This window comes from Pollicipes pollicipes, unplaced genomic scaffold, assembly GCF_011947565.3.
Source record: "Pollicipes pollicipes isolate AB1234 unplaced genomic scaffold, Ppol_2.1 Scaffold_4881;HRSCAF=5763_pilon_pilon_pilon, whole genome shotgun sequence".
NCBI classification, from domain to species: domain Eukaryota; kingdom Metazoa; phylum Arthropoda; class Thecostraca; order Pollicipedomorpha; family Pollicipedidae; genus Pollicipes; species Pollicipes pollicipes.
In genome coordinates, this window is record NW_023596576.1 from 6,670,091 (window position 1) to 6,687,968 (window position 17,878).

Here is a 17,878-nt window from a genome sequence, read left to right on the forward strand (position 1 = left end):
GCTGACGACTTAGTAAGGGTACCGGCTGGCTAACGTGGTCGGCAGGGTACCGTCTCGCGCGTGAGGTGTCTGCATTGCTTTGTGGCCGGCATCCCTCTGACCTGCCGTTACACTCGATGCTATTCCTGTGAGTGTGGTTGTGGGCGCATAATTGTTGGAGGATTATAAACCCTGAATTACTGTCATTGGAGAAAAAGTGTGCCGACAATTGGCTCGACTACGAAATCGGCAAAGTCACGATGGGACCTGATCAATGTGTAATTCTCAACATCATTTGATTCATTAACATGTGCCCACTTGAATGGAAAGCCGAAGAAGTAACCGCTGTAGTCGCGTTCTATACAATGGTCATGAAATTCGGTCACTGTTGCTTACTAGATTATCCATCAGCATTGCCGTTTTGAACCGTATATTTACACCTGCTTTTTTCGTTTGCACCTTCCCTTTTCTCGTGAGTTTTACGTTGGTACCTTCAAAGTTGGTCCTACCGATACTGCAGCCATAGCTCACACTTTCCTCACATTTCCCACTTGCTTTCATCGGTGCATGCAGTTCTGTTGTCATGTTTCCCAGCATCCTCGGCGCCTCTATTTTTGATACCTGTTTACGGCGGCGTGTCAATAGTTAGTCACGTGTGAATGATTGATCCTGATATGATTTAGTGATGGATTTACTGATAGTCGCCAACTTTCCAGCGAAATCAGCACACGCGGGTGTATCTCACAGCTGTACTCCGACACGTTGGTTAGCATAAGCCGCCGTTGCCCGCTGCCACCGTTGCCCGCTGCCGCCGTTGCCCGCTGCGGCCGTTCCCAGTGGCCGGCCCTGGTGTGGCTGACCCCTCCCCCCCCCTCCCGCCAGGGACACGTGCCGGCCGGTGTGCGAGCAGGGCTGCAAGCAGGGCACATGCGTGGAGCCGAACCGGTGCCGGTGTGACTTCTCGTACGTGGGCGCCAGCTGCAGCCGGCGCTGCCAGTGCAACGGACACTCGGACTGCGCCGGCGACGACCAGCTCGACGTCTGCCTCCAGTGTCACAACAACACCATGGTAACGGGGGCGGCGGCGGCGGCCTCGACGGAACGCACTGAGTGCTCGGCCAGTGCGCTGCTGCGTCGTAACGCAATTGTGGTAGCGATCGGGTTCGAAGACTAGCACACACTAAAGCTGAGCATACCGATTCGGAATGTTACAATATTTGGACGGTTTATTTGGCGTAGATTTGACCGCTGAAATCAATGCTTCATTGTCCGAAAATTTTGAATGATTCGTGAGAAAGTTTGTTGAGATGTATACAGCACGCACTTAGGTGCATGTTTTGTCATGCATCAAAACTCTTCATCAACTTTGGCCGTAATGAATTCAGGGAGTTCAGCTGGAGAGCAATGGGTGTCACTTTGGCCCCCACCCCCATCTTAATGTTACTGTAGGCGACTGAATTGTCAATCTTGTGGTTAAAACAGAATTTATACCTCGTCAGATCGCTGACCCATGGCAAGTCACGGTCAGGGCATAGCTATCCGCGAAGGCAATGTCCAGGGGATCGATCGATCTAATGCAACAACCAAGTGTTAGGCGAATGCGTACGGTCGTAACGTATTGCTTAGACAATGAGGCACTCGAAATAAGAATTGCGGCATATTCCATTAAATTTGGATTCGATACAAGGATCCGATTGAGGTCAAAATCAGAAGGCTTTATTGCTGAAAAACTTGCTTCATCGGGTCGTTGTGGGAGTTTCACGCTCATTTCGAATTTCTTTATCACAGGCATGTCAACAGATATCTTATTTGGACTTAATAAAGGTTAGGGGAGGTCACTGACCTAGCCTTACCCCGACCAACTTTTTTCTTCGAGAAATATCCCATATCGCAGCTCTTGACGCGGATATGAAACTCAGGCATCTCGAAGGTGTTTGGTCTTATTGGCCTGGATATTAAGTAAGGTCATTGACCTGATATGAACACCAATTCACTTTGGCTCAGAAGATTTATCCAGGTTAAAGCTAGTTTCGTGAGAAGGCTCAGTGCACCTCGGACACCGATCTGGGGTAGGACCTTGTTTGATCATATTTGACATGAAGATCGCTACCTAGGGACTTTATGGTTCAACCGATCATGCAGATGCGTGTGATGATCCTTACGCTTTCGCTGCAATACTTTTTTATGAACTTACTAGATGGCAATTACATTGTGCTGAGAGTACTAAAATTGTACTATTTGCGCATGTGTAAACAGGAACGACAGATGTCCTGGAGTGACGCTCAACAGTGACCTTTTCCGTGATGCGATGTCCTCCCAATTAGCAACACAATTGAAAAAATGCCCCAGCTGGCATGCAGGGCATATACAAAAGGGATCGGGCAGCTTAAGGACGATTCAACTGGGTGTACTTTAAGCATTTGGGTAGCAAATCAGAATGCTACCAGATAGCTCGAAAAGACTCATGCCATTGATGCCGGCAGGGCATCTTGTGACGGAAGCGTACAGCAGACAGCAGCAGCATCAGTAGACCACCGCGCAATACACATCCCACGCCACGTCCGTCGCTGTTCCGTTCATGGCTGTGCTAAGGGTTTCGTTCGTCGGTCGTGTCATTAGGGCTTTAGGACGCATCCAGCTGCTGAGGCTATATCGCGTCACCCGCCTCTCACCCTGGCAGGAAGGGCGGGCACCGCGGGGAGTCAAACCCTGTACCTCTGGTTTTCCAGGCGCGCAGTGGTTAACGCAGACGCATCCCCCCCCCCCCCCCCCCGTCCGTCGCTGGACGCAGTGGCTGCCAACAGCGCGTGTTCCAGGGCGACCAGTGCGAGAAGTGTCAGCCGTTCTTCGTGGGCGAGCCGAGCAAGGGCCCGTGCGTGTCATGCCTGGACTACTGCAACGGCCACTCGGACACGTGCATCGCCGCCGAGCTGGCCGCCCGCTACAACATGACCGAGGTGAGCAGGGGCCGGCGGCCCGACCCGCGGCCGCGCGACACCGGCGCGGGGAGGGGAGGTGTCCGCCGCCGACACCGACACCGGCGCCGCGTCAGGGTCGGCCGGGGGTCGGGCAGATGGAGCCGGCGTCCCTCGGAGGCTCAGGCAGACGGCAGCAGACGGCGCCAGCTTCCGTGTCGGGATCAACGGCGTTGGCCGAACGCCTGACGGCGGGAGTGAAGAGCGAGTGTTTAGAGAGCGCTCATTTGTACATGAACGTGCACTGGCCTCTAACTATCCCGGCCGTATTGGGCGATGCCGAGTTAGTCTATCCACTAGTCGCTTACACCAAATATAGGATTATTAATGTAGCATGCAGAAGCTGGGTACAGTGCGGGCCGCGGTGTCCGGTGTCAGTGTTAGGCCGCGGTGTGTGAATCAAACATCTTGCGTGGCCGTCGGACCAAACCTGTGGTTCAGACATGAACCCTGGCCTCTTACACCTCCACTGGCCAGCTCCACGCCCTTGTCCTGTCTATTGCATTTGTCTCATGCATTTGGCTCAAGCTTGTCTTCGAAGCTGACGCTGGACCCAGCCTCCGATCAGCTGACCAGAGGCTCACTACAGCTGACGAGGGACTGAGGTCGCAGCGGACCAGGACCTCAGTCCTGACGTCTTTCTGCCCTCCGAGCCGACATGACCTCTGCGCTGACCATGACAGGTCGGGGTGGCGGTTGCGCTGACCGTGGTCGGCCGGGATGACGGTTATGCTGACCGTGGTCGGCCAGGATGACAGTTGCGCCGACCGTGGTCGGCCAGGATGACAGTTGCGCTGACCGTGGTCGACCGGGATGACGGTTGCGCTGACCGTGGTCGGCCGCGATGACAGTTGCGCTGACCGTGGTCGGCCAGGATGACAGTTGCGCCGACCGTGGTCGGCCAGGATGACAGTTGCGCTGACCGTGGTCGGCCGGGATGACAGTTGCGCTGACCGTGGTCGGCCGGGATGACAGTTGCGCTGACCGTGGTCGGCCGGGATGACATTTGCGCTGATGGTGGTCGGCTGGGATGACGGTCGCTCTGACGGCTGCCGCAGCTGCGCCAGATGCCGCGCGGCTCCCTGAAGGCGCTGGTGACGGAGGGCGCGCGCCATGAGGCCGTCTGCCTCGACTGCAAGCACAACACCAACGGCAGCATGTGCGAGCTGTGCCAGCCGGGCTTCTTCCGTGGCAGCACCAGCGCCCTCAAACACTGCGTTCCGTGAGTGGCGCGGACCAGAGGGCGCTCGTGGGGTTGGGGGCGGGGGGAGGGGGCGCGGGCATCAGCGGCTCAAGCAGGTGTCACGCACTGTAGCGGAGCGACCGGAGGCGATGCTTTAATGACGTGCGACAATGAAGACACATTTGATGGGAGACGAGAAACATGTGTTACAAGCGCCTTTTTGTGTTTAGACTAACGGGTGCTAGCGAACGGGGCAGAGATGCCGACGCGGTGAATGACGCCTCCCGATCGTCCTGTGTGGACGGCTGAGGCGGATTGGCGGTGAGCGGGGCAGAGGACTGATGGGTGGCGCTGCAGGTGCCGGTGCCACGGCCATGGCACCATGTGTGATCCGGTGGACGGCGACAACTGCGACTGCCACAACAACACCGAGTCGGACGCCAGCTGCCGGCAGGAGGCCGGCAAGCGCGCCCAGCCCTGCTGGAAACTGCAGGTGTGGCCGCCGCCCAGTGCCGATGACCCGCTCCGCTGTCAGCGGCTGCAAACCGGCGGCGCAGCCGACGCAGGGCCTGAATCGCACGCATAACGGTCGCTACGTGGGCACAGGGATATGTTCTGCTTAGTCGAATCTGCGCCCGCCACCCGCCGCTGCTGCTGCCCGGGACCGAGATTTCTAGAGACACCGTGTGGCTTGGGGCTTCCCCTGCTGGCGCCTGGCCCGGTCTGGCTGAGTCGGCGGTCGGGCCGTCGGTGTGTGTGCTGACCGCAGCGCTCTCGGCCGCGGGCCGCCCTGTTCGCCTCGCTGCGATCGTCAGACGGCCGAGCGCGGCAGACGAGCTGGCAGCCGCAGTCGAGCGCGGCAGACGAGCTTGCGGCCGCAGTCGAGCGCGGCAGACGAGCTCGCGGCCGCAGTCGAGCGCGGCAGACGAGCTCGCGGCCGCAGTCGAGCGTGGCAGACGAGCTCGCGGCCGCAGCCTCCGCTGACCTCCCTCCCCCACCCGGTCATCCAGTGCGTCAAGTGTCGGGACAACTACCGCGGCCGCCCGACCGATGGTCACCAGTGCTACCGGCAGATGCAGGTGGACCTCGACTACTGCTTCGACCCAGCCAACCCAGGTGCGAGGATGGGCAGCGGCCGCCCCGCGGCGTCTCGGGCTGGACCTGGCAGGCGTGGGAGGCATTCGCCAGAGCGTTGTACACTCACCATTCGGGCTGGGACCGACCGGCGCGCGCGGGGCACTCACCAGAACTCTGTACACTCATCACTCGTGCGCCGGAGTCACGTCTTTCAATTTTGGGGGGCTTTTAAAACTCGCCACGCATTTTTTGCGACAGCTTCATGTATTTTGATGACAACCACCATCCCCTAGTCGGGCTCGGCTGCTTCGGCTTTGGATGGGACCTTCACATTTTATTTTCACAATAGGTTTGCTGCCTGTCGAGGCTGCGCTGATCAGCCTGTATTTGTGTGAGTTAGGCTCCCAACTTCCCGTTTTGGTGGCGTGTGACACGGCTGCGCCACCCGTCGCAGATCTCTGCGGCCGTTACGGCGAACTGCTCGAGGGCCGCACCGTCTTCTACGCCGCCCGGCCCAAGTACCTGAACGTGGACATCCGGCTGTCGGTGGACGTGGTGGAGGGCGCCGTGGACGTGTACCTGACGGCGCACGAAGACGCGCTGCGCGTAAACGTCAACGGCTCCAGCGGTCGGCACCGGGTCGAGTTCGACCCGCGCTACGAGGGCGTGACGCCAGTCGGCGGCCGGCCCCGCCGCCGCGCCGACAACGCCACCGGCGCGCCCCGACACCAGCTGCTGGCGCGCACGGCCGCCGACATCAACACCTACATCCGGCTGCCGGGGCAGCAGCACATGCTGCTAGTGCGCAACCTGCACCGGCGGCTGACCGTGCAGCTGCCGCAGGACCGGTACGAGCTGCGCAGCACCACCTTCTTCGTGGCCCTGCTGAGCGTGGGCGACCGGCCCGCGCAGGGCACCGTGTTCTTTCGCCAGGATCAGCCCAAGATGAACATGGCCGTCTTCTTCTCGGTGTTCTTCTCGTGTTTTTTCCTGTTTCTGGCGCTGTGCGTGTCGCTTTGGCGGCTGCGGCGGCTCTCGAGCCGGCGGCGCACGGTGCGCCGCCAGGAGGCGGAGATGCGCAGCATGGCGCGCCGGGCGGTGGCGCGCGTGGCGCTGCTGCTGCAGCAGGACGAGGAGCCGGCGGTGGCCACGCTGACGCGCCGCCGCCGCCGGCCAGAGACGGCCGTGCGGCCGGCGGCCGTCGAGCCGTGCGCCGACGGCGCGGCCGGTGTCACCACCGTCTTCCTGCAGCTGCCGGGCGGCGCGGCGGCGCCCACCCGACTCTGCCTGGGCTCCAGCCTGACGCTGCTCAACCGCGCCGGTCCGCACAACTCGCGTCTGGCCGAGCTGCTGCGCCGCTCTGGTCAGAACGCCTGATCTCGCCGCTGCCGCCGGCCCGGCACGGGCGCCGGACTCGCCGCGCGCGCGCGCGCCGACGTCTGCCCGAGTGCCAGGCTTCGGTACCCTTTCGCCAGTGATACGCAGCACACGCGAGCGTCGCTTGCGAGGTGCTGTCGCGCGCCGGTCGCGCTCGTGTGACGGACGCTCATCGTGCGGCGCGCAGTGCGCCGACCACTCCGTCCCATCATCACCCGATGCGGCGTCGGCGGCCGGCGCCGCCCGCCCGCCGCCCGGCAGCCGCCGCGGCCGCTCAGATCTCAGGTGCGAGCGACCGAGCCCGGCGCCGCGTCGCTGTGGCCGCCGCCGCCCCGGCTCAGGTTCGCGCAGGCAGCGCCGCGCTGGCCGGCCGTGCACATTCCAAACGCAATCAAAGCGTAATTCAGGCTGTATGATGCATAGTGTTGTAGACTTGCAGACTGCATTAGTCTAAAGACTCGAGGGCTGTTGTGCCATAATATGTTCTGAATGCTTCCCGACCGCTGTGGGTTTGACGGCATAATCTTTTATGCATATCTTCTATTGTTCAGCGGCAGTTTATGCCATGCCGTTTAGTGCTGTTCATTGTGTGTTTTGACCCGCATCACTATGCAGCATTGACACATTGAGTAACCACCTGTATGCATACATAAGTCTGTATTCTTCACATACCCATGTAATATATGAAATGTAGCGAATAACGATTGTGGTTTCAAAAATCGAAGTTGCTTCGAAAGCGCAGGTTTTTTTCTTGCAAAGAAACGGATGTTTTCGTGGAAACTCTCAGAGTGTTCTCAGCAGCACGAGTTCCGCTTATGTGGGCGATGCACTTGCTTGAAAAACCCGCGCATCCACTTCCCACTGCTTGTTCGAGTTAGGAACAGGTCCTGGATTTTCCAAAAAGCGGTTTGATTTACCTTCCTAGGTAGTCTCTACAATGGTTTGAGGGGCCTGCAGGGATCGATGGACCACCACCACCAAATCCCATTTCTTTTGAAGTCTTAGTCACTTGGCCCTTAATGTTAGAAACGGTAAACAACGAGGGCCTGCTTCGTGAAGCGACGAAGCTGACTGAAAATGCACGAAAGATCCGCTCCGTGCTATGGACGATTGGTGTTGGCACTACTTCTTGATGTATTCAACATTGTTCGAGGATTGACTGGACGATCGCAACCGTGTCTACCAGGATACCTGACACCAGTCGGGTGTAATGTGCTGACTGCCGAGGACTATGTGGCTCATGGGAAACGGACTACATCTGTGACCCAGCTGTGTTTCGTACAGCAACATGGGTTGAACCGCTTACGACCTTGCCAAAAATCAGTCGGTAACCGCTGGCCCCTTCCCTCTTTATGCGCGTGTGCGCGCTGCGAGGCGGCCTTTAGGAATGTTTGAATGGTTCTGTTTTATCTGCTTCAAGAAACAATCGTAAACCTATTGCGTTTGCCGATTTTGTGCCATACCGTCATGGGTCGAAGCTGATGGCAGGCTACAGCAGTAAAACGAATGATCTGGATGTAGCATTTGCGGCGTTCTACTGAAATTAGCCTACAATCTGCTTTCCAACACAAAATCAGCGATTGACCAGCTTTCTGCTATCCAAGTGCCAAAGCGGTCACACTTCTGTTATGCGTCACAAAAGCTTCAAGGAAATACTCCTTTCTGCCATAGAAAATGACAGTTTTTAGTCTTGCCGCTGTCACGTACCATTGCAGCTGCGGTGCTCCTGTATTGCCACACTGCGGTAACTTCAAGACACAACGTGCAAAGCCAGTGAGCGTGCGGTTTTGCCGTAGCAGCGGCCTTGCCTTACAACAGCTGCGTTTCCCGAGTCCTTTCACTGCAGCCCTCCCAAGTCATGATTCGCTCAATACGTTCGGCTTCATTAAACACTTCCTAGGGCAAGGGATTCAAACAACGCATTCGACGGTTTCTTTGTCTCACTTTTTTCGCCACAAGGAATGAATGAACTAAAGATGAGTAACTACTACCGATCGCCGGCAACATGCAGCTTATGTACGGTTGGTAGTTTTACTTACGGTACTTGCAGGCGGCGACTGAGCTAACGACCGGGGACATTAATGCGACCTGAAAGTGTGTGCCTCTAACCCGTCAGGTAAAGTTGATGTTGAATCGGGGTGGTGCACAGAGCTTCATGGCCCTGGCTATTGTTTCGACGGCGTATCATATTCGGCACCGTTTCCGAAATACCGACCAGCCCGGCTTGCCCGACGATAGCTGGCGCAGTCGTGCGTGGCGCAAACGCATGTTTGTTCGTGTTGGCCTCCACTCGCTCTGGCTGCCGAGTTGTGGCACAAAATGTGAAAAACGGAAAAAATCCATCCTAACCTCTTCTGGGTCAGTGACACTTGGCACGTGCAATGGCACCCGTGATGCGACACGATTGCCCGTCGAGATGTGCCGTCTTTGTCGCTACAACACCTAGTTACCGAAATGTGGGCACGGTTTCGAGCGACTTCTCATCGGTATTATCAAGGGCCACATTTTCAGGCCGCTCGTGGAAAACCAGTGGGCGTGGAAAACCAGGAAAACGGCCATTCGGTCATAGCACGTCTACGCCCGAACCCCAGACCGCAGCTGTTGTTGAGCTACCTGTGGAATATATTTTTTCGCCAATTTTTTACGCCAAATTTCACCATTCGTTCGTGCCCAGGCTGTTGGGCCTGGGCACGACACAACACAAAACAGGACAAACAGACAGACAGACACATCCTACGCAAAGACTATATAGACAAGCGCTTTCTGCCTGCTTCGCTAAGCGCGGAGCTTCCATAAACGGTTTGTATTTGTATTATTTCTGGAAGCATTCATTCATGGTATTTCCCGGCCGACCCGAACTCTGGCTGCCGAGGTACCTGACGGGATCCGGGTGCGATGTCCCGACTACCAGGGACGGAGAGAGGTCATGGGAGGCCAACTTCATTTGTAAGCCAGTTTTCATGCGGCATCATGGATTGAATCGCGTGTACCTGGGCCCTGGGCGGAAATCGGCGGGTGACAGCCCACGCCCTCCCTCGCCCTCTTTTTACTCAGCTCAGTGATTGTCCAGCTTTCAAAGCTTTTTCTCCAGATTTCCACTACAATTGGAGCGTTGTCAGGCATCCCAAAAATTTAACAAAACCGCATTTGCTGCCACTGCAGATGCCAGATCTTCCAATTTTCTCCACTGCGATGGGTCAACGCTGCTGCAATGTCACGCGTTGTCAGATTTTAAAATGAGTCCAAAACACTAACGCGAAGCCAATGGGAATCGTTGAAAAACAATAATGCATCTCTTGCGTTCTCTCATCGCACCCGTTGCAAATAATTCTTCTCTCGATATGTGCGGTTTCTTTGATATTTAGCAAACCAGGAAGTTAGGGCAATGCGTCTGATCGTGGCTGTGGCTCACCCTTTTCGGCATGGGATGAATGAATAAGTGGATGAATAATGACCGAACGAAGCCGGCAATGACAATATTCCGGCGGGTGCGCGTTTCGTCGTTTCACCATAGGTTACGTGACCACAGTTTGCACCGGCCTCTGTCTGTACCCATGTCGCTGTTGAGCCGATAGATTGAGCAACCTTGCTCTTGATGATGAGTATGGCTCGAAATGCTGAGTACCGTCAAGAATCGTTATTTAGCATTCCAACGTCGTTAAGCTTCATCTGTAAGCCAGTTTTTTGTGCAGCATCATGGGTTGAATCTCGTGCACCTGGACGAAAATCGAATATCGAAGGTCGTGCAGTCACCAATACTAATCTTACACCGCATATATACTAATCTTAGTCTTGTTTTCATTAATTTGATTAAAAATAACTGCTGACTCAACACCGACGAGCCTTTTGACGCATCGTTCCAGTTTCCGGGATTTTGACTTGGCATCATCCCTTATATTAAGCATGGTTCGCACAAAATTACTCATATATTCGTCGCTTTTTTCATTCTAACGTTTCGAGATATTACCTCATCGTCGGAGAAGGCTAAATGGCACGAGAAATAAGTTTTGAGTTTTAAAACATAAAAATGGTGCACTACTATTAAACAACATCTTTTGGTTCGGAGAACACAAATGAAGCATGACTAACTGAAGTAAGACGGAATGTTATTTGCACTTTGATACTCATAAGATGCACTCATAACGGGAAAACTATAAAGACACACTGAGGACACTAGCTCCACAATCACATCCGTGGCGCTCACAGCCCAACACCTAATAGTTCAAGACGTTGTGCAAAAATTTGTCTGTCTGCTTAGGGCCGGAGAGAGTTCGTTAATGAATATACTTCCTCAAATTTGAAGGCGTCTTCTGTCATTGCACGTCCGTAAAATGTCAGTGTTGTCTGTCAGCTGTTGTGTCAATGTCCTGTCGTGCTCGCACCGCATGTGGTCCAGAGGTTACCCGTCACGTCACTCCACGTCACGACGCTTTGTCAGGCGTCTTGAGAGTGTCGTTGTGGTCACACCAATGTAGTGTGTGGAACGAAGTTTGCAGCCTTTGATGCTGCATTTGAATTGGTACACCACATTGGTGCATTTTAGTTTGTCGGGTTTGTTTGGGCTGTTTCTCATGAGAAAGTTATACGTCTCACAAAAGTTCAAATGCAACATCGAAGGCTGTAAGCTTCGTTTTAAGTTTTAAGTTTTAAGTTTTAAACCACAAGGACACTCTCATGAGGCCTGACAATGCACTTACGTGACGAAGCACCCCTGGACCACATGCGATACGAACACGACAGGACTTTGACACGACAACAACTGACAGACAACACTGACATTTTACGGACGTACAATGACAGAAGGCGCCTTCATTGGGTGGTGGGAGGTGAGCACCATCGATGTGACTGTGGCACTGGTGTCCTTATTGTGTCTTTGTAGTGTTCCCATTATAAGTGTATCTTATGTGTATCAAGGTGAAAATATAATTCAGTCTTACTTCAGTTAGTCATTACTTCAGTTGTGTTCTCCGTACCGAACGACGTTTTCCAATAGTAATGCACAATTTTGTATCTTTTAAAACCCAAAAAATGTTTATTGTGCTCTTCAGTCTTCTCCGACGATGAGATAAGATCTCGAAACGTTAGAATGAAAAGAGCGACGAATATATGAGTAATTTTGTGCGAACCATCCTTATCTAATAGATGATGCCAAGTCAAAATCCCGGAAACTAGACCGATGCGTCAAAAAGCTCGTAAATGCTGAGATAGCAGTTATTTTTAATCAAAAGTGTTTAAAGGGAAGTGTTTTGCCATATTCCGCCATTCTGTCATTGTTCTGCCATTATGGACCCTTTTATTCACATGGTACTCTCTGTCGCTGTGGCTTGCTGGCTCATCGGCTTGATTGCAAGACTATGTTCCAATACATCAGCGCTCATCATGTAAATGTTTGGCTCAGGTTTTGCTGACAGCTTTCCCCATCAATTCATGGTGCTGTTTTTAGCATTAATGACATGACCTCCATTTCTGCACGTGTGAGCCTGTCCTGCCCTAATTTCCTCAAAGTCGTTAGTGATTTCCACGATGGTGTCAGGCAGGCTTTGGTGTATTACATGCTTGACCAAAGGAATACGTGGCTCTCGACTTTTGTGCGTTATGTGAACACTTAACTTTAGTTCTAGCTAACGCTATCGTCATCGGTTTGTGGCGTTCCTTGTTAATGTGAAAGAGACTTGGTAATGGAGCTGGACTGGTGATGCGACCAACACAGCAAGGCAAGGTCATTCATGAGAGGACCGACATTGGATTGGGTTGTCATGGCATATCGTAACATTCCGTGCCATTCAACGAAAAAAATTTGGCATGTATAGGCATGTCTATCTATCCATGTTTTCTAACTCAGTGAGTGATGAGATGATAAAATACTTTGCTAAATATACATATATATATATATATATATATATATATATATATATATATATATATATATATATACATAGAGCACTGAAGGTCACATCGGTCCGCAGATGTAATAATCTTAGTCTTATTCTCACTAACTATGGCAGAGAGAGTTCAGAGTAGAAACTGATGCAACTCTCAATACTCCCCATGCTTGGATGATTTTGTCTACATCCCAATGTTAAGGTACCAATCGGCCATATGTACCGATCATCGGCGACGCACCAGCGGCGCAGTATGCCTGATATCCTTGGGGTGTTGAATCAATGGAACTACGGGTGTCGATCTGTATTCTTTTGTGAGGGCCCTGTCCCCCCAATGTTGAGCTGGATCCCCAATGTTGGCTTGGCCTCCCAGGTTTTGGGGCTGGAATGCTTCAAAAAGTGCATGCAAAAGATGACCATAACACAGTGACTATTTTCTTTGAACTTTTTGTGTAGTGGTCTTGACGTGGAGAATGCACCGGAGCAGCTTGATACCCTAAACCTCAAATTTATTTCCTCAAATGATGGGTAATTTTGGACCATGAGGTCTAAATCATGTTGAATGCGACGTTTTTCGCCACCAAACATAACCCCTGACACTAATTTCCGCAACCTAGACATGATTCTGGCGCCACGGATTCCCTGATCTCGTGGAGACTTTTATGCCAAGCGTCATTTTGTCTGCTACCCATGGAACGCTACGAACCTAGCATTGTTTTACTTGAAACCCGACTTTCTTTGTAGTATATCACGAGAAAATACAATCGGGCAATAGAATGTTATTTATGGCGCAGTATCGTTACTTCGAAACATGGATTCAGCAACTAAATGGAACGTGCAACATACATAACAGAAAAAAGCAACTTTCGCTTAGACAGATTTTGAATCGAATTTCGCGCTGGCAATGATTTATTGCTATCACTCAAACTGCCATTCAGTTATTGTAACGAAGGCTTAACAGACCCATTCTGCCTCGGGCCCTTATCGGAAAAGCACGGAGAGACCTTTACCGTGCCATGTACTTGCATGACTGGGCGCCCTGTGATCAGGGTCACGCTGTCTGGTCAGCAGCCAAATGGCCTTCGGCGAACCATATACGAACGCGTGTTCTGGAAGGCAAACCGTCCTTTACGCCTCTCACGCGCCACGGATATGGTCAACATAAGTTCATTTGAGGTCAGCGCTACCAACGCTGGGCTTCAGCAACGACGATTGCGGAGTTTTCGCGGCAATATGTTCTTTTTTTGCAAGCATTTTGCGCACTGCAGCCAACGGGTCTGTGGAAAGGCAGTGCCTGTTAACCCGCGCCCGGGTGACCGGTTGGATACAGTTCGCTCGGGTGGGGATTCGTGTGACCCCGTTGAGATCTCGGGAACTAAGAGAAGCACCACGCGCGCGCCTTAGAAGCACCAAACTCACATGGTGTGATGCCCTGTATGTGAACTCATCGAAATCAAAGTTTGAGGTTCCTAGGTCATGAAATTTAGGTCAAATAAGGTCAAACAAGGTCAAATTCCAGACGAGTCTCCAAAGTATCCCCAGAACCTTGATACCCATTCTAAAGAAAAGGTTACATGCTTGTTGAAGGTCAGTGACCTTGTTTGAGCTTTTGAAGGTTGTGAAGACCAAAATCATACAAGACTGCTTTGAGTTTTGCTGTTGAATAAGCCACAAAGATTTCGCTAGGCGGTTTATTGTCACGAACAAGAAAACAAGAAGACGAATAAGACAAACGACAATAAAACAAGAAGTGAGTCATTACTGGTCAATGACCTATTGTGACCTTTAAGAAATCCATGAAAGATGTGCAAAACAGCCCCTGGTATCAATCAATTCGAAATGAGCAGCGGTCCCGCTGGAAGGAGAATCCCGCCAGAAAATATAAGCATTCAGTAACGCGTGATCGTACGCATTTCAGTGAAACGTATTTTGTAGGTTGGTCTGTTACCACATTGTAATGCTGAGAGAGAGCTAGCCCACATGAATTTTGGATGTCTTGCAAAATATAGCATACATCCATTTCATGGACATTTACTCACGGTTTAGAACACGCGCGCAGGTGGTCAGCCGATTGTGACGCGCTCGGTAGGGGAGGGGTCAATATGAACCCAGCGATAAAACAAAACAAGACAACCAGAAACGCTGAATTCACAAGGTAGGAAGGCCTGCGTCTGAACTTACTTACGTCAAATTTTGAGATAGACTTGGTCAAAATACCTGTTAACCTTCGGCGCAAATAAGGTCAAACTCTAGATCGATATTCGAAGTACCGCCGGACCTCCTCATGCAGCCGCCTTAACCCTAGGCACCTGTTTTAAGCAAAATTGTATTGGTGTTTCCTTCAGGTCACACCGGTTGGAGTGGCTGCGCCGCACCGGCTGGAAAAAGGTTGATGTGGGTCATTTTAGCTCAGTAACTTTCGCTGTCCTGTAAGAAGTTCGTATAAGATATCTCTTGACGACCCTGTGACCCAAAAATTCGAAAGGAGCATACAACTACTTTCTAAAGCACATTTTTCAGTGACAACGCTGTTTGGTTTTGACCTCGGTCCGACCTTTATACTGACCCAAGTTTAACGGCACTAGTCGTAATCTTGACCTCAACTGGCTAGATGTCTAAGAAAGTATCTCAGAGGTTTACGGCTTCGCTTAAAGGGAGTGTTCCACCTAGGGCATATTCCTAAAAATAAAATATATAGTGAAACACCAGGACTAGTTACGTCTAATAATAACACATTATAGTGTCAATGTAGCACCATCAAGACTTAGTACAGATATCAATTATATTATTTTCGAGTCCAAATTGCGCTGTCAACGCTTTGTAACAGCATTACACTTCCTGCCTGCAGTCGCGACCACCGTCGCCATGACATCCGCCGTGCGCACCTCTAATAGGGCGAATAAAAAACCGTTCGCAATTGGGCCAGCGGGCAAAGGCTGGGACGCGCGTTTGTTGAAGTTTGAACCAGTGCGTCACATGGATCATGTGATGCTCTCATTTCCAAACCCAAAGTGCGCCTTGAAAAGCCACTGTGGTGAACGCCACAGGGCAGCAAGCAGAGCCACAGCATAACGCTCCATTGAATTCGCGGAATAATAACTGTATGCCCGCGTATCTTTTTGTCTAAACAGCGCTTCAAGCATTCGCATTCTTTATTACACAAACGTTTCGACACATGGTGTGTTGCAAACACTACAGAACACACCCACTGGAAAAGCAAGTTAAATCAAGTTCATGTGGTGAGCATGGAGTTAAATGAGCTCTCTCCCGCGTGGTCGCGTGCTTCAAATCGAAATCCTGAGCTTTTCGGAAGGATGTCGATAAAACCATATTTCTGATAAAATCGTACCCGTCTAATGTAAAAATGGGTGAAAAGTAGAAAGATGGGGTGCTTCCTTCCATCTTGCGTTATCGCATCAGCTTAAACGGTCCCATAGGAAATGTCTTTGCCGGTAGTCATGGCCTGACATCCAACTGCTATGCTTTTCCACCTGCATCTAACTTTTCACACCTAAATACCCGTCACTCAGTTGTCTACAAATAGCAATATAAAAAGCATAACATTTAAAGAGATGACTAATTCAATAACTGTTTAAATAAATAATTGCCTATACGCAAAGTTTGGCGTGGCGTAGCGACACCAAAACTTTGTCATTGATGTAACCGGATGCTTGCCTTCCCACAGAAACGTGCGATTGTCGTATATTGCCGTACACCTACCACCGTTGGAACAGTTACGCCGCTCCGATCGGAAACCATTTCGGAAAGCCTTCAGAAGGGGGGAGAGGGTGGCCAAATTAATCCCCTACCCAGTCGCATGTCAATAATAACAAGACATGCGGAAGCCCTATTAATAGCATACGCATCTTCTGTAACGCAATTGCAGTAAACTTATTTCCATCGTTGCTTTTACCGCGCATTTTTAGGTGTCTGATGGAAGCAGTTTGCTGCCAGTCTAAATCCCATACAAGTATTGGTCGATGTCGCCCTTGATGCTATTAGAAAAAGTTGAGTAGAAAAACGTGGCACAGCGCCAAATTGAGTCCATTTTTTTCGCGTTCCATTCGCATGTCACAGAAAGTCTTGATTTTACTAAAGCAGCACATTTTGCAGGGGGACGGGTGGGCACTGTGATCAAATTCCAAGGACAAAATGAAAATTGGAGAAGGACGCGCAGTCTGGTCCGATGGCTTGGCCCCAAAAGCGGTAGGTAGATCCATTAATGTAGGCGGATGTTTACCCCTCCCCACAGAGACGTGCGTTTCTCGCGTCTAGCTGTGCCCCTACCAACACTAGAACCCTCTCTCCTCACGTAACAAAAAGTCGCGGATGTTCTTAACACCAAATACAAAATGTAACAGCAGAGCGGAGAAACCACGCAATAGTCTTCACACACCTAGGCCACTAGACGGGCGATGATTTGTGAGATTATAGTGAGAAGTTTTGGAGCACGAGCATGATCTAAGTCCCTCATCTTAAACCCTCAACCAAACTGCAGTAAATCCCCCACAACTAAAATGCGTGCCGACTTCTATGACCACCATAGAAAAGCGTCTTCGATGCCCAAAGATGGTCTCTAAATGGGCCCCTTCATTTGCCGATCAGAAGAGGCGCTTGCGTCCAGTACATGCTCCCTAGATCTACCCCTGCATAACTGTTGTAATGCTTAAATTTTAGGACTTAATACAAAATATCCTGAAATTCAAAATATATCTTGCCTTTCACCAAAATAAATTGGGCTAAAACCTGTGCAAAACAATGGGAGGAAGGTTGTCGGGCCTTCGGTTCGGCCTCGCCAATTATTTACAAAAATCGGCACCCCTGCGTGGAACCCATGTTACTTATGCGTCTCTGGAGTCACATTCCTGAGTTTGAGTGTTGCCTATTTTTGCATTTTTTGGGAGTCAAAGCATATAACAGCGACGAACAAGTTTTGCACTTCATCGTGATACTCAAAAGTACGTAGCTGTCGGCCAGGAACGAAATAGAGCCGTTCGTCAAGGCCAGGCGAAGGCAGACGCCCAAGGCCTAGACCGACGCCGAGCCGATTATCCATTGTTGGTGGCATCTGACCGACAGAAAGGTCCGCATGTCCCACAGGCCCCCGAGCAGCGCACGAGACCCTCTGATTGACAAGCGAGGGCTCCGCCTTGCGAGCCGAGATTTCGAAATGACTTTCAGACAACCTTTTGCGCCCGTCGGGCCGTCCGATTGGGTCCTTGATCACTGGTCCCGAAAGCCCTTCAGGACTCTCGAGATCTCGGTTGTTGGCACGCGTCCGCTGTGCCCCTGCTTGAGTCCTTGCAGTTGCTGTTTGCCTCAGCTGCTTTTCATGATCTGCTTATATAAGATCTTGTATTTTGACAGCATTTGTAGTAAAACTCACTGACGACAGCCGCCTAGTT

The 17,878-nt window shown here is 51.7% G+C and overlaps 1 protein-coding gene across 1 annotated transcript in view; it reads left to right on the forward strand.

Annotated features, from left to right (window-relative positions):
• LOC119099697 (multiple epidermal growth factor-like domains protein 8) overlaps positions 1-6,810 on the forward strand; it is a gene marked incomplete at its 5' end in the record, with an annotated part of 30,135 nt that extends 23,325 nt beyond the window's left edge. The window contains 6 exons of the mRNA XM_037222762.1: positions 862-1,048; positions 2,796-2,936; positions 4,013-4,176; positions 4,495-4,630; positions 5,148-5,253; positions 5,669-6,810. Of these exons, the coding sequence (XP_037078657.1) occupies positions 862-1,048; positions 2,796-2,936; positions 4,013-4,176; positions 4,495-4,630; positions 5,148-5,253; positions 5,669-6,591 (1,657 nt within the window). The remainder of the gene's footprint in view (positions 1-861; positions 1,049-2,795; positions 2,937-4,012; positions 4,177-4,494; positions 4,631-5,147; positions 5,254-5,668) is intronic.
• Between the last annotated feature and the right edge of the window lie 11,068 nt (positions 6,811-17,878).